We start from the raw sequence: 16,118 nt of genomic DNA, 5'->3' as shown, positions 1-16,118 counted from the left end.
ATACAAATACCTATCAGGGATGGCCTAGATATACTTAATCCTGCCTCAGCACAGGGCAATGGACTGGATGACCTCTTGAGGTGTCTTCCATCCCTACATTTCTCTGATTCTATAATAGGAGGGAAGGTGCATTTGAATCCTCCCCACTTCCTACCCCCTTTCCATGTGGGAGCGGGACCCCTTTCCACCTGGATTTAGGCCTTAGTTCAACAAGCATATGCATAAGTGCTGTACTGAATCAGGGCTTAAATGGGCACCGTCTTAACCCATATTAAGAAATGGCTTACACAACCCTGTGTGACAGCCTGGGTTCTACCAGTAAATCCAACTGGCTTGGACTATTACATGATTGTATACACCATTATATAACAATCTGGCCCTGCCTACACACAAATACATTATAATGACACCTAAAAGTGTGCTATAGCCCAGCTATGCTGGGTGTGCTGGTAGTACTTATGGAATAATTTACATCATCATGGGATACCATAACATGTCTGGGCCTTGTCTACACCAGCCACCGGCGCCATTCAGAAAACATAGTTCCGGCCAACAGCTTGCTTCGACCAAGACAGATCTAGTTTGGGTCCTGTCTGAGCTTCAGTGTCCGCGGTGGTAGGGACCAGTCACAACGTAGAAGCCCCCAACACAGGTAAATCAGGGTTCAGGACTGGCAGTCTGGGTGGTAACAAGTTGTGCTATAGTATTAGGCCATGGTATTACAGGCCCCAATCTTATAATGGCCCAGTCCTGACAGCGTGCCTTTAAAAAACTACTTCACTCTGAAACTTTTCACAGAGATAGTGACTCATGAGACTGGATCACACAGTGAATCATTCACACTTAGGCCATCACTAGGTATAAATGATGTTTATTTATGTGTAGGTGGCACTGACATTTGTTGTTGTTTTTTTTTAAATTGTATTAACTTGCTAGGCTAGTTTGAAATAGTTTTCTGGGCTATTGTGTTTCGATTACAGTCTAATTAGTCACATTCTTTCCATGGACATTGGAAACTAAAGACAATGGGAGTATCCAGGTCAGGATTTGACCCACTAATATTAATACCACCTATATTTTTATATAGATAGTAAAGTTCTAAAAAGATGTATTTACCTAGACCTGATCCATACCTAAAGTAAGGCTGTCAAATACAGCGTGTTTGGGCTTTGGGGTTGGTTGGTTTTTAAATTACACACACACACACAGATTGGTGGGAAAGTCTCATTTCACTTTTTCCCCCCTACTGCTCACCTTTTAAAATCAGTTATTTTTGTTTAGATTTGGGCATCTGTTGGCCTCACAGAGAGTAGAAAAGCTCAGAATTAGAGCTCATTGAAATTTTCTGAAAATTTGATTTTACAATGAAATTTTAATTGAAATTTTAGGAGGGGAGAAAAAGCAAAATATTTTCCCCCAGGTTTTTCAATCAGTTCTGCTTATGGCAAATTCCTCTCTCCTTCTTGGAAGGACATGTTTTTAATTTTCCCCATCAGTACATGGGCTAATCTCCCGTTTGCCACTGTCTGCCTTTTCTGATTAATACTTTTCCTGGATCCTTACAATCAAACAATGGACCTCATCCTAAGCTGATGCAAATCAACAAAGCTCAGCTGACTTCTGTGGAATATGCTGACTTATACCATGTGAAGATCTGGCCCAACAGCGGTAACATGGTGCACTTGGAGTCCAGTGCAGTTTAAGGGCTGGATCCAATGCCTATTGAAACCAATGAGAGTCTTTCCACTGACTTCAAACGGAAGCATTTCAAGAAGGTCCAAGAATAAGAGGAGCCCAATGAAATTACAATTAATTGTAATAGATCATTAATCAAAACATTGTCAATGCAAGGTTTGTTTTGTAAAGAACAAACACCGACCAATCCAGGAGGAAATAACAGAATTTATTTTTGTTTCTCCTCTTCACTGCTGCCTAGCATATTAAATACCTAGGCGAAAATGCAACTCATTTGCTGCTCTATGTTCAATACCTGCTATGCACTGTTCAATACCTGCAGTGCATAGTTTCAAATAAAAAGCAGGCACTTAAAAGAATAATGTTGTGTTCTAGCTCAGCACAGTGATGGCTGACCATGACAGCGGAAACTTTAAAATAAAGATAATCTGTACTCATTTAGAAAACTTTAGGGAAGGTGAAGAAAACCTGAGGCTTCTGGTAGGTATTTCAGTGTAAGTCCATCTCCATTTTGAAAATGGAAACAAGTGCAAGTGATCTGGATGCTAGGATGTTTGCATTGTTCTGTGAATCACATGGATTCCATTCCATAGCTGCCTGGAACGACAAATGCAAAACAGCAGTGGCGCAAAACCAGGGTTTGACATTTGCATTTGAAGGCAATATCTGCAAATCGTTTGGATATGATCTTTATGGCAAGTGAGTCATGCTATTTTCATGGAGTTTGTTTTCATGTTTTTGCTGAATGCACAGAGTGCCCCTTACAGTGTTGAAGTTCTATGGCCTCTGTTATATAGGACTAGATGATCACAATGGTCCTTTCTGGCCTTAGAATCTATGAACGTCCCCTCCAAAAAGCATTAAATACAAAAGCAACATTTACTAGTTTCATCAGTTACTGCTTGTCACAGTGCTATGCCAGACACGCAACAGAATCAGCATTTAAGTGCAACCATATTAAGAGTCCAACTGACTATTTATTCCTGGGTGATTAGAGAATAGATACAAGGGGAATAAGTAAACACTGGAACTAGAGTCAGTTCTTACTAAGAAATGCAGTGCCATCTGTTGGAATTATCTGCAATATCACCTGGACAAGATGTACAGGAAGCTAAGACATTCCATACCAGAATAGCTCAATGTCTCATCTAATCTGATTGCCCACTCTATATATGACTGCAGGAGGTACTTGCATGGATGCCGTCCTGAATTGTGCCCAATTTCAGGGTTGATGTTTTGCCACTCTGCTGTCAGAACCACCTTTCCTGCTTTGAATAATGCAGGCATGCCTTCCTGGATCACAACCGTATCTGCTGGGCAGCTGTACTGGTTATTACTAAGATTGGCTCCAGAATTATCAAAAACCAGGCCAGTGATTGAAGCCCCCATGTCTTGATCACTGTATGAATGTCCTTTATTATTGCCCCACTGTTACCTATCTAGTCTCCAGAAGAGCAGGTCAGATGTAGGGTCACAGAATTAGTGTCAGTCTAGGGGATTGTACCTGTAAAAATAACTATCCAAATGCCAGACAGAAACTTCTGTATATAACCAGAGGTTGTTAATAGGGTTAATCAGTGGATACCCAGAAAGTATACGTCTCACCATCTGAGCATCTTTGTCCTGGAAAAAAATCCTGGATAGAACATGCCCAAAGTTTGGATAAATTTAGATCTGGTTCCAGACCTGAAATTTGTGATATAGGCCCATCTCTAAGGCCCAAACCAACCCTCCAGATCGAAATATCCCCAAACTTTGGTCAAGTTTGAATTCAGATTCAAACTTTCAAGATGAGTCCAAGGAGGAGTCTTACTACAATGCCATAAAATATAGCAGGTACTTTTGATTAACAGATTTCCATCTAGCCTTGGGGCTATATCCTGCCTTACTTCCTGGCCTGCATCTACTATGGACACTAGTAAGACTTTGTCCATGGGTAAAGGATTGTAGGTGAGCTTTTAACAATAAAATTTCTCATAATCACGTTTTACTTCCTTGTTTATATAAAATTTATTGGGCCCAATCTACCAATACTCTGTGCAGTCATTTGCACCAGTGCAAAATGAATGTCACATGTTACCCTTTCTAATTTGGTAGTACTTTGCCCAGGTATCAATAACTGTCCAGGGCCATAGTGAATGCGGCCTTAAATTCACATTATTAGTTCAAACCTGTATTCTCATCAGAATCTTTTGTTCAGTGAATAAAATTCCATTGTAAAAGGATAATTGCCAAAAGCAAATTACAGAGTATTCTAAACCAAATGTATTCTTTTCCAGAATATTGTCCTCAAAGTTAGAAGAGAGAAAAGAATCTCCAATGACAAAGTGGATTTAAATAAAATAGGAGTTTGGTGGTAATATGGTGATGATCTAAGAAAGGGAGTGAATCTGAAATCCCATTATTTAAGGTAAATATAATTCGTCTACAATGGAGATTTTATAACTTCACAGGTAGCGATGGACCTGAACCAAAACCCTCAGATCCAGATACCTCCACACTTGAGGGAAATCCATATGCATGTGGCCAGACATAGTTCTCATATTCCTCCCCCATCCACAACTCTCTCCTGTTAATTCATTATATAGCCTGAATTTTACCATTATTTGTCTGGCAATCAGTTACTGTGATTATTTATTATTTGTCTAGAGCCAACAGAGTGCTAGGAGCTTGACAGAAGGGCATGAAGACAAGGCCCATCCTACAAAAATCTCATCATCTAAACAGATAACATACAGATGAGGGAGAAAGTTTGGAAAGTGACCAAAAGCAGCAGGACTGAAGAATGAAGAAGAGCATATAGCTTGTAGGTCCCATGCTTTTTTAAAAATGAGTTATGTATCAGCAAACACTTCACTGTGTGGGATGAGGGACTTCACAGAGAAGGTAGAAGCATGGCAATCTGTATGAAGGAAGGGTTGCAAAGCTGTTTAGAAGTCAAGAGTGGGAGCAGGCTGCGGAAGGGACAGTTACTAAAGGTGGAGAGAATAGAAAGAGGGAATGTAAAAGGAGAAAGCAGAGAAATAGATATCATGCAGGCTGTGCATGGGACTTGAAGAGGAGGACAGCATGCTTACATCTGATGTGGTAAGGCATGTCACCTTGAAACAGAATCTGTTCATTTACAGGATTTTTACTCTCTAACCACTCTAGCCTGTTATTCTAGAGGCACTCATGAGTGCTGACTTGCTGGCACAGACCTAATTTTTTAAAAGGACGAAGAACGTGGAAACATTTGTTTAGTAAAAAATAATAATCCACATTCCATATAAAAAAGGAGACCTGGATTTTTCAGTCAGTTTTTGGGGCTTGTGGACTCTGGCAAAGTCTTGTTAAAAGCACTGGGGAAGTTGTTTGTTTTTGTCATGGATATACGCACAAGATTTGGGTATATTCACTTTTAATAACTGATAGTTTGACTGCTTGTTTCTTGAAGTCACTCACAGATGGGCTGGCAAGTGTTTCATTGGAATAAGCAGTAGTTGTGAGGAAAATGCTCATTCACAAACAGAAACTTCCAAGGGGATGACAATACAAAAAGGGAGGACAGGTTGAGGCGTGTCTAGGTATTTGAGGGATACACTTAGACACAATTTTCACACAGGTGTAGGGTGGTTTTGCTTTTTTCAACCCTAGCATGATAGATTATTAATCATCTTCAGCCAGTCTGTGGGAGAGTAGCAGACACATGACAAACAGATTGCACTGACTGCATTGTTGGTTTAAACCCCACTACATAGCATGGTTCCATTAGATTCACACAGGTTAATGCATTTAGAGACGTCTCATGGATTTTGGTTATAGGTGAGTTTCTGCAACGTTGGGAGCATGCTGTCTTGGTGCACTTTCCCTCTTCTGCAGATGCATATCTACATCCACGTACGGATGGGAGTGTGGGACTGTTATGTTGTGCCCAACAACTATAGACCATTCAAGTCTCACAGACTGCAAATGAGACACATGCAATCAGTGAGTCATTCTCATGAACAGCAGGGCTGAACCTCCCCCCAAGTAGCTTCAGGCCAGTACAAAAGCATCAACTTTGTTATTTTGGGTTGCTACACAACAGCGTAGCATCAGGGTAGCACAATGGGATGATAACACCAAGAAGTTGCAACACAAACATTGCTAGTTGCTGCCACCACCACAGCTGTTGTTTCATGCCAAGGCCCCTCTTTTCAGCTTGTGAGACCTTGGTTCAATTCCTGGCTCTGCCATAGATTTCCCATGTGACCTTGGGCAACTCACTTCAAATCTTTGTGCTTTGGTTCCCTAGCTGCAAGATGAGTATAATAGTACTTCCTTTGTCTCATCTAATTTGATCCTAAACTCTGCTATATATATGCATAATAGGAGGCAGCCCTCACGCCACTTAGCAAATTGGACTCCAGTCTTAGCTGTAACATAATGTTATGCTACTACTGTAACATATTAACATTAAGACAAAATGCTAAAGCAGAGGTAGTCAATAGGCGGACAGCGGGCCAAATCCAGACAGCCAGATGCTTTTGAACAGACTCCAAAATCTTATAATTATTGTTATTAATTTTTTAATTATTTTCTCTGGTCTGGACCTTGACCAAGAAATGAGGACCTCAACAAAAAAATAACTGACTACTCCTGTGCTAAAGGGTAAAATAGGGGAATACATATGAACACTTTGAATGAAGATTAATTGTCATTTATTAACTTTGGTACATTTTTTTACTTTCCCAATCTAACCTGAATATTTTTGAACTCTCATCTTTAAGTGCTCCATTATTTCAGAGAATCTATCTACAATAATTATCATACCACTGCTCCAATGGAAGACACAGAAGCCAAACTTTGCAGTAATGTCAAAGAAGAAGCATTCAGAAGGGAATTGCCATACTGTACAGGAGAAATTGACTTCATGGCTTCCGGAAAGAAACGAGGGAAGGTATGATACTTCTCCCATTAAGGAACTTCAGGCTCTTGACTTCTATTCCTATTGTCAAATTATTTGGTTTGCATTACAGTAGTGTGCAAAGGTCAAAAACAGGAGCAGGGCATCAGTGTAGGGTGACCAGATGTCCCAATTTTATAGGGACAGTCCCGATATTCAGGGCTTTTTCTTATATAGGGACCTATTACCCCGCCCCCATCCCAATTTTTCACACTTTCTATCTGGTCACCCTACATCAGTGCTATGTGCTGTACAAGCCCATGTGAAGTCATGGTTCGTGCCCCAAAGAGCTTACAATCTAATTTAAAATAAGACACAAATAAATGCAACAAACCAGAAGAAAGGAGGGGGGGTGACAGTAATAAGATCACTTAGCTACATAAACAAGCATCATGCACAACTGGATGGCTTTGAACCATTTACACTTTTAGTTTATTTTACCCTTCCCAGCTTTGTTTATTTGCATATCATTTGCCTATTTCAGCTTCTGCCCAATCAATCTATTTTTTAAACTTCTACTTATTTAAAACATTTTTAAATGTATCCTTTGCCTATTTATTTATTGAAATTCTACCCTGACTTCATCCCCCTGCACTTCCAGAAGAAGTTTCTGTTACCTTCTGCCCATCCCATATCCATAATCTTGGTCTTGGATGCTACCTAGTAAAACTCCCCCGAGTCAAGTCCTCCACAGTCACTGAGACTCCAGAACGCCTCTCCTCTTAGACATTCAACAAGCCTTGTGCTGATGAAGGCATGGGATTCTGAGCAGATCCTCAGCTGCTGTAAGTCAGCATAGCTACTTTGACCTAATGAAGCTATACTGATTTACACTAGCTGAGGATCTGCCCCAAAATGTGTAAAGTGCAAAGTAATGTTAAGGTGAATCAGTGGCGAAGGTGGGATGAGAATTCAAGCATCCCAGGCTCCCAGCCCTGTATTCAAACCACTAGACACCACTGCCTCTATGGCAGTGGTTCTCAACCAGGGGTACGCAGAGGCCTTCCAGCGGGTATGTCAACTCACCGAGATATTTACCTAGTTTTACAACAGGCTACATAAAAAGCACTAGCAAAGTCAGTACAAACTAAAATTTCATGCAGACAAGGACTGGTTTATACTGCTCTATATACTATACACGGATATGTAAGTACAATATTTATATTCCAATTGATTTGATAATTATGTGGTAAAAATGAGAAAGTCAGCAATTTTTCAGTAATAGTGTGCTGTGACTTTGTATTTTTGTGTCTGATTCTGTAAGCAAGTAGTTTTTAAGTGAAGTGAAACTTGGGGGGTAGGCAAGACAAAATCAGACTCCTGAAAGGGGTACCGTAGTCTGGAAAGGTTGAGAGCCACTTCGCTACAGGACACACACATGCATTTGCATTCACAATCATATTCAGCCAAATGACACCTTCAAGACTCAGGTGTCACTTATTACCCAATATACAACACAGAGAAGGAGACAACCTCATCTATGTCAAAAGAAAAGGAGTACTTGTGGCACCTTAGAGACTAACCAATTTATTTGAGCATGAGCTTTCGTGAGCTACAGCTCACTTCATCGGATGCATATCGTGGAAACTGCAGCAGACATTATATACACACAGAGATCATGAAACAATACCTCCTCCCACCCCACTGTCCTGCTGGTAATAGCTTATCTAAAGTGATCATCAAGTTGGGCCATTTCCAGCACAAATCCAGGTTTTCTCACCCTCCACCCCCCCACACACACACAAGCTCACTCTCCTGCTGGTAATAGCCCATCCAAAGTGACAACTCTCTTCACAATGTGCATGATAATCAAGGTGGGCCATTTCCTGCACAAATCCAGGTTCTCTCACCCCCTCACCCCCCTCCAAAAACCACACACACAAACTCACTCTCCTGCTGGTAATAGCTCATCCAAAGTGACCACTCTCCCTACAATGTGCATGGTAATCAAGGTGGGTCATGTCCAGCACAAATCCAGGCTCTCTCACTCCCCCCCCCCCTTTTCCCGGGGACACACACACACAAACTCACTCTCCTGCTGGCAATAGCTCATCCAAACTGACCACTCTCCAAGTTTAAATCCAAGTTTAACCAGAACGTCTGGGGGCGGGGGGGTAGGAAAAAACAAGGGGAAATAGGCTACCTTGCATAATGACTTAGCCACTCCCAGTCTCTATTTAAGCCTAAATTAATAGTATCCAATTTGCAAATGAATTCCAATTCAGCAGTTTCTCGCTGGAGTCTGGATTTGAAGTTTTTTGTTTTAAGATAGCGACCTTCATGTCTGTGATTGCGTGACCAGAGAGATTGAAGTGTTCTCCGACTGGTTTATGAATGTTATAATTCTTGACATCTGATTTGAAACCTGTCATCTATGTCAGTCACCTATTTATTTTTTAAACTTTGGAAGGTGCTCAGATGCCACAGCAGTGTGTGGTTTAGTGACCATACAGAGGTAACAAACTCATGCATTCAAAATAGGCAGATGCAAAAGAAAAGGGAGGAAAGATACAAAAGTACAGTGGGATTTCGTATCTAAACTCCAACCACAAATATACTTTTAAAGTGGTTACTAGCAGCCAAGATTAAAAAACGTGACTAGTGATTAAAAAATTGCTACGACTTTTAAGGGGCCTGATTTTCAGAAAGGGCTGAGCACCCATTCTCTGAAACATCAAGCACCTTTAAGATGTCTCAAGTTGGGCATTAAAAAAAACAAAACAAAAAACAAAAACACAAAATCATACACACACACCAAACAGGTTCCCAGAAATCACAAGGCACTTTTAAAATCTTGGCCTATGCATAGCTCGCTATAAATGTGCAATACAAAATAAATTAAACCAGATGATCAAATTCTATGCTGCATCTCTCTGGAAGGCACAGCCCAGGGGACTTGTAGGTAGGAAACTTCTGCCTTTCAGACTGTAGGCTGCTGCAGGACCAAAACAAACATTCCCTGATGTTATTTAGGTAGCCATAGGAGATGCTCTCAGTTATAGCAGCCTCCACAGCATTACCAGACCAGCCACAGTGGTTTGATTTGTTTCCCCATCCTTGGTTCTATCCCCAGCACGCAACAGTATGCCAACAGGCCAGCACAAGGCAAGGACAGGTGGTCCGATACAAAGTTTATCCCTGGGGAATCCTCCCTGGCCTCTTGTGGGCTTCTGTACCATCCTAATACACCATCAGAATAGCATGTAGGGGCTGGAGTCCCTCTTGGAGTCTGCACCCAGAAGACCTTATAACAAAATTAAGATAAAAAGAGAAGGAAGCATCAGATTCATGGAGGCAATGATAAAGGGTGTTAATGATAAGATCACACAATGGCTTGTGTGAATGGTGCACATGTTGAGAGTTATATAGGTTACTGTTCAGTAGATTTTTTAAAACAGGTTAAGGCTTCCTTGAAGAAGCATATTTTGTTGGAGGGAATATGTATAAATAGATGATTTGAACACTTTTTCTTTTGTTTCTGTTGTTTTGTAATTTGTACTCATCCTTATGTAAAAAACAATACCTTCTATAGTATATAACAAAAGGAAGCCTTATTGGAAGCAAAACAGTATGTGATTTAAAGTGCCATAAATAAATGTTAAGTCACTGGTACTTCCAAAGCACACTGCTATAGAATGAAGACAACACACATGAATACCCCTAGGAAATTAGATCATAATTATATATCAGAGTATGTCCACAGTTGAATGGTGGCTGGGAAAGCTTAGTACAATGCGGATATGTGGTTGCAGTCCTTAGTTTTAGTTTATAACAATGGTCTAGTAGACTTGTATGTACTATACTCTTCTGTTAAATATTTTAAGAGCTGAGGCTCTTCGGTTTATTTCCTCTGGCTGATCCTATTGACATCACTGATCTGTTTTAGACATTTAATGCCAATCCAATGATGAAAACCATGTATCATATTTAGTAAATACATCATCAGAGAAATGTTTGCCCATTATTGAACTCTGCATCACTGAATTATCAACAGATTATTCAACAGAAAGTAGAAATCCAGCTCAAGTGAAACCAGTGGAAAAGAGCATAAACTAAGGCAGGTCATGAAAATTAGGAAGGCTAAGAAAGTATTTGAAGAGCAAATAGCCAAAGACATAAAAATAGACAAGAAATAATTTAGGTAGTGCAGAAACAAGAAGTCTGTGACAAAATGGTTAAGCCTACTGGACTCCACAGGAGTCAAGACAGTGGTTGAAGAGGACAAGGGCATTGAAGAAGAAGAAGAACTAAATAATGCATCAGTCCTCACCACTGTGGATATTGGGGAGATACACAATGAATAATTAACCAGTAGGACTCATTGCCATAGGAAGCCAGTGAGGTCAAGAACTTAACAGGATTAAAAGACATAACTAGATATTTATATGGATAACATCCAACATTTGTTTATTTTGTTTTTTTAAAGGAATATAAAGCCTCATTCTTTCTGTACAAAAAAAGTCAACTACTAGGTGATGGAGGTTGGGCAGACACTTCCCTCTATTGGCTAGTTTTTCCATAATTGTCCATTACAGGGTCTCCTGCACCTTCTTCTGAAGTATTTTGTACTGGCCAGTGTCATGAAGAGTATTAAACTAAAACTTGTGACTTTGGGCATCACTTAGTCTCTCATTCTCAGTTCCCCATCTATGAAATGGGGATAATAGCACTTCCCTACCTCAAAAGGGGTGTGGTGAGGATAAATACACTGAAGATTTTGACATGGCCCTCCAGCCAGGTCACACAAAGAGAATCACATCCTCCAGAATTTGATAGGTCAGCCCTGCCTGGGACACCCACCAGCTTCTGGCAGAGGCACCTGCCTCAATTTTTGCTTCTTTTCATCCGTAAGAGAGGCATAGTCCTTCAGCGTCCAATACGAAGCCTGCCCTGGGCATAAATTGATTCACATACACCAGTGCAGTAATACCCTAAAATCTTGTAAGTCAAACCATTCTCCAATTTCTGTAATAAACATACAAAATGGGATTTTCCCATTCCTCTCTCCAGGGAGTTTGCCCTCACAGCACCCACTCAAGAGTCAATACCAGCAGCACTTTGTTCCCATTTCCATTTGCCCCCGATCAAGGGCCCCACTCTCCAGCCATCCCTATCGGACAGTGACCAATTTCTTCCTACCTTTCATTCACTTCTTCACCCAGAGGGCCCCCCGCTCCTGCAATGTTTTACTCCTGCAGACCTGCCTGCAAGTCCTATCCCTGCTCAGGGGCACCCACAACAGCTTTCTTGCTTCTGGGTTCAGCTCTTCTGACCAAGCCGATTTTCTTCGGATTTTCTCCAACACTCCTGTTGCAGCTCCCATAGGAGCTCAGCTTTCTCTACTAGATCTCCTGAAGCTCTCTCCCAAGAAGCTCCTGCCAGCTCTTCCTTGCTGTTCCCTGCCTCAGAGTCTGAGGCAGCTCTCACCACACCACCTCCTGCGTCTGACTCTTCTCAGGCTCTGACTCTTCAGGTCTCCTTCCCTCTAGGGCCAGGTGCCCTCTCAAGCCTAAATTGACCAGCCACAGGCACATTAACCTCTTCCTTCTAAGGGTACGTCTACACTGGAATAAAAGACCCATGGCCTGGCTGCAGCTGGCCCAAGTCAGCGGGGTTGGACTCATGATGATTGGGCTGCAGGGCTAAAAATAAAATAAAATAAATAAAATCGCTGTGTAGACATTCAGGCTCAGGCTGGAGCCTGGGCTCTGGGGCCCTCTCCTCTCACAGGGTCCTAGAGCTCGGGCACCAGTCTGATCCTGAACATTTATACTGCAGTTTTACGGCCCTGCTGCCCGAGCCCGACTCAGGTGACCCAGGCCAGCCATGGGTATTTAATCGCTGTGTAGACATAACCCTTAAAGGGCCAATGTCACTGTTACTCTGTGACATAGGGTGTCTAAACTCAAGGGAACAGAATCTCTTCTGCCCTCCCCAGACGCAATTCTCTGCAGTCTCTTTCCCCCTCTCCCAGCCTCTGCAGATTTCTTCCTTCCTCTTTTACAGAGCACCACTTCACAGGGCTTTCTCACTGGACGCCTGGTTCCTCTCAAGCTGCTGACCCTCAGGGCCTCTCTCCTGGAGTCTCTCTTCTCCCAGGCCTGCTTCTGAAGTCTCCTTCTCCCCAGCTGCCTTCTCCCTTCAAGGAGAGACCCAGGGTACAAACTCCTTCCTACAGACCCCTCTGTGGTTCCTTTCCCAGAGAGCACAAACTCACAACTACCTCTCTCCGGGGTCACCTCTTTCTTGCCCTATATTTACAGGAAACATCCAGTCTGGTTCTCCCCAGCTGGGTCTAGTCCTTAATGACCTGTCTCCCCTGCAGGTGACACAGATTGGGCTAATTGAGTTGTCAAGCTCCCCTTAAACTCTGTCACTGCCGGTGTGGGGTTTGTACACCCCAGCACAGGCTTCCTGTCCACAAAAGGTTTTACATCCTACACCACCTTTACCTGATATGCCAAGTCTCGCTCTTCTTGGAGATAAACTCCTTCTTTTTTTAATATTAAGGTCTATCAGTAAAGTATTTCACTGTTATGGTGAAGGATTTTTCCCATCTGTTCCAATTATATACAGAACATCTCTGACCCATCCTCTACAGTAAAACTGTAATTTGATCAACACCAATCTTGCTAATGACCAGGTATATGAACCATTTCCACTAATGGGAGGACAGAGGGGAGAGAGAGGGAAATCACATGAAAATGATGTTGAGGAAGAACAAGTCAGCATCTCTTCATGTTCTGATGCCTCCAATGCATTGGAAATCACTTTACAGTGGTTTGAAGGACAAGTGTACCACACTGCAACTTATGCAGTGTATTTGCTGTGATTTTGAGAGGTATCATTTTACCAATTAGTTTGTAAAGATAGGGGTTATACTGTACTGCTATTTTGTTACTCAGTGCCCTTTTGTTTATTACAGTTTGTTAAAGTTCCATGTGCCATCCATCCTGGAGTTATATTTGATATTATGATCAACAAATGGAACCTACCTGCTCCCAACTTGGTTGTCTCTTTAGTTGGAGAAGAAGAAAACTTCCAAATGAAACCTTGGTTACGGGACACCTTAAGAAAAGGACTTGTAAAGGCTGCAGAAAGCACTGGTTGGTTCAACTTCTAAAATTGGGAACTTAATTTCTTCTACCTCCACCCTAAAGAGTCCCCATCCAGCATTTGCCAATCTTTCATCATTAATTTAAGTGGAACAGCTCATATGCATAACAATTAAACACATGCTTAAGGGCTTTGCTGGATGGTGGCCTACACCTGTATTAAGATATTTATTAATGATACAAGTTACTGCAGTATGACTATCTCAATTATTTACTACTTCATCCAAATTACTTCAGACAGTGGTTCTTGCAACTGATAAACATCTGAAGTGCAGTTGTGCTCTAAAAGGTGATGGGGAAAAAAGTGTCACAGTGGGATCCATATCAGTTTTCTCTCTCCAGCTCCCTAGTAGTGGTAGGATTTTCAAAAGCACTCAGCATTGGCCTAACTACACTTCCATTGAAGTCAGTCTTGGCTGCAGTGGGAACAGAGTTGAGACAAGAGAGCACTTCTGAAAAATACCACCTGAATCTCTTCACCTTATAATTAAAAGTGTGTGTTTGTGTCTCAACTGGCAGCCCGTCAAACTCAACCTGGAATCTGAAAGTCAAACTGACCTATTGTGGGTATCACATCCTCACCATTCAAAGAATTTTTTATTGGAACTGATTGACAATTTTGTTAAGTGATGCAGAAACCAGAAGAGAATCTGGCTCACTTTACCTGGTGTTCACTGCAGGGCTAACAGGAATGAAAAGTATTTGAAACATTGACACAATAATTGGCAAACAGGACTCTGAATACACATCTGTCAGTTAAGAGGCCATTTTTTCTTGGCCCCTATGAGCATAACTGCATTTTGAAGTTTATGAAGTGCTTAAAGCATACTTTAGTGCTCAATATAGTATATACTCGGTTCATAGTGCTTTGCTGGTTCAAAGGGGGAAAAAAAGTCACAGTGCCGTTTTGCTTTTCATTACTAAAAAAAGCCAAGTACTAAAGTAGTATCAAAAGTACCATAAACAGAAATAGTTATTGAGATCATTGCAGCTTCTATTTATGCTTAGTGTAAACTTCCTATGCTGCAAGTCATCTCAGTACCTACAAGTGGACACTGCTAAGGACTCTGGCTTATTTTTATTTTACTTTCCTTTTTGTCTACTGACACAGTTTGGGGAATATGCTAAATCATTTAGTGAGGGGGACCTCAAGTGGTTTGGTTGTCACTACAGCATCCAGGTCTGGTAATCACCGTGGCTTGCCCTAGGCACATGAAGAATAAACAGAGCCCGGCTCTTTTGCGGAGTCCGCTCTCCAGTACGCCAGAGAGCAAGGCAAAGAGAGTGTCAGATACTTTCCCATAGAGCTAAATGGAAAACCCCTAACCCAGCAACTCATCTAACAGCTATTTCCAACATCACACAATCAGTCCTCCCAATTTAGTTCTTCATCCCAACTGCAAGATGTCACCTCCCCAGTTCCCACCCTCCACCCCTTGCCCCAAGAACTAGTACTGCCTCAGATATGCAGACTGTCATATCTTTACTTCCAGTAATATCATTCCGCCACTAGATGATTCTCTGTGCTCCATTGAACATCCCAGATGGGAGTATGGTCCCTGCTAAACCAAGATGACAAAGCTGGAACATGTTTGTTTGTACCTATCGTTTGTCATTGCTTTCTTCAATAAAAGTGTCCTGTTTAGTACAGACTGTGATTCTATATGTAATGACACAAATTATCGATATCCACTAGAGGCCTCAAAGATCTGACTTCTCAGAGGCCCGAAAAATATCTAGAGCCAGCCTGGACAGACACATAGTTAGAGGTACTTATATATCAAATGGTAAAGCAACTAACTCCATAATGTTCTTATTGAATTAATTTCAGGTGCCTGGATCTTTACCAGCGCTCTACGTGTTGGAATAACGAGGCATATAGGGCAAGCAGTCCAAAATCACATGCTGGCTAGTACTTCAGCCAGAGTAAGAGTGATTGCAATAGGAATAACTTCACTGGGAAAAATTCAGCACAGAGAGATTCTGGACAATGTGAAGGTATTTTTCTCATAACACTTACAGTATGGGGTCATTTAAATATGAACTGCCTCTCCAAAAATAATTACTAATAATAGGCAGCAAAACAATTGAGCTGCCCTAGATGACAAACCCAAGGAGCAAAATGAGAATGAACAGGAAAGATCTGAAATTATATTACGATTATAATGATTTTGCACCATGTGCAGGCAATCCATAGATATCTCCCCCTGCTTAACAAGCAATGCTGCAAATATCCAACAGGTGTCGGTATTATACATTTGATTAGTACAGAGTCCAGGAGAAAAATGCTGACTTAAGAAGAACTTGGAGGAAGAACTTTTTTATATATTAATAGGATACCACTAATACTTTTTGCTTATGTCACCTTTTATCTGAAGATC

The 16,118-nt window shown here is 41.4% G+C and overlaps 1 protein-coding gene across 1 annotated transcript in view; it reads left to right on the top strand.

The window, feature by feature from the left end:
- The first annotated feature begins 2,212 nt into the window (after positions 1 to 2,212).
- TRPM5 (transient receptor potential cation channel subfamily M member 5) overlaps positions 2,213 to 16,118 on the top strand; it is a 60,284-nt gene continuing 46,378 nt past the window's right edge. The window contains exons 1-5 of the mRNA XM_048853196.2: positions 2,213 to 2,394; positions 3,400 to 3,531; positions 6,463 to 6,616; positions 13,548 to 13,728; positions 15,569 to 15,735. Of these exons, the coding sequence (XP_048709153.2) occupies positions 2,213 to 2,394; positions 3,400 to 3,531; positions 6,463 to 6,616; positions 13,548 to 13,728; positions 15,569 to 15,735 (816 nt within the window). The remainder of the gene's footprint in view (positions 2,395 to 3,399; positions 3,532 to 6,462; positions 6,617 to 13,547; positions 13,729 to 15,568; positions 15,736 to 16,118) is intronic.

The sequence above is a fragment of the Caretta caretta genome, chromosome 6 (assembly GCF_965140235.1).
Source record: "Caretta caretta isolate rCarCar2 chromosome 6, rCarCar1.hap1, whole genome shotgun sequence".
NCBI lineage: Eukaryota > Metazoa > Chordata > Testudines > Cheloniidae > Caretta > Caretta caretta.
The sequence above is the reverse complement of the archived record's forward strand: the minus strand, read 5'-3'. Positions and strand labels throughout refer to the sequence as shown.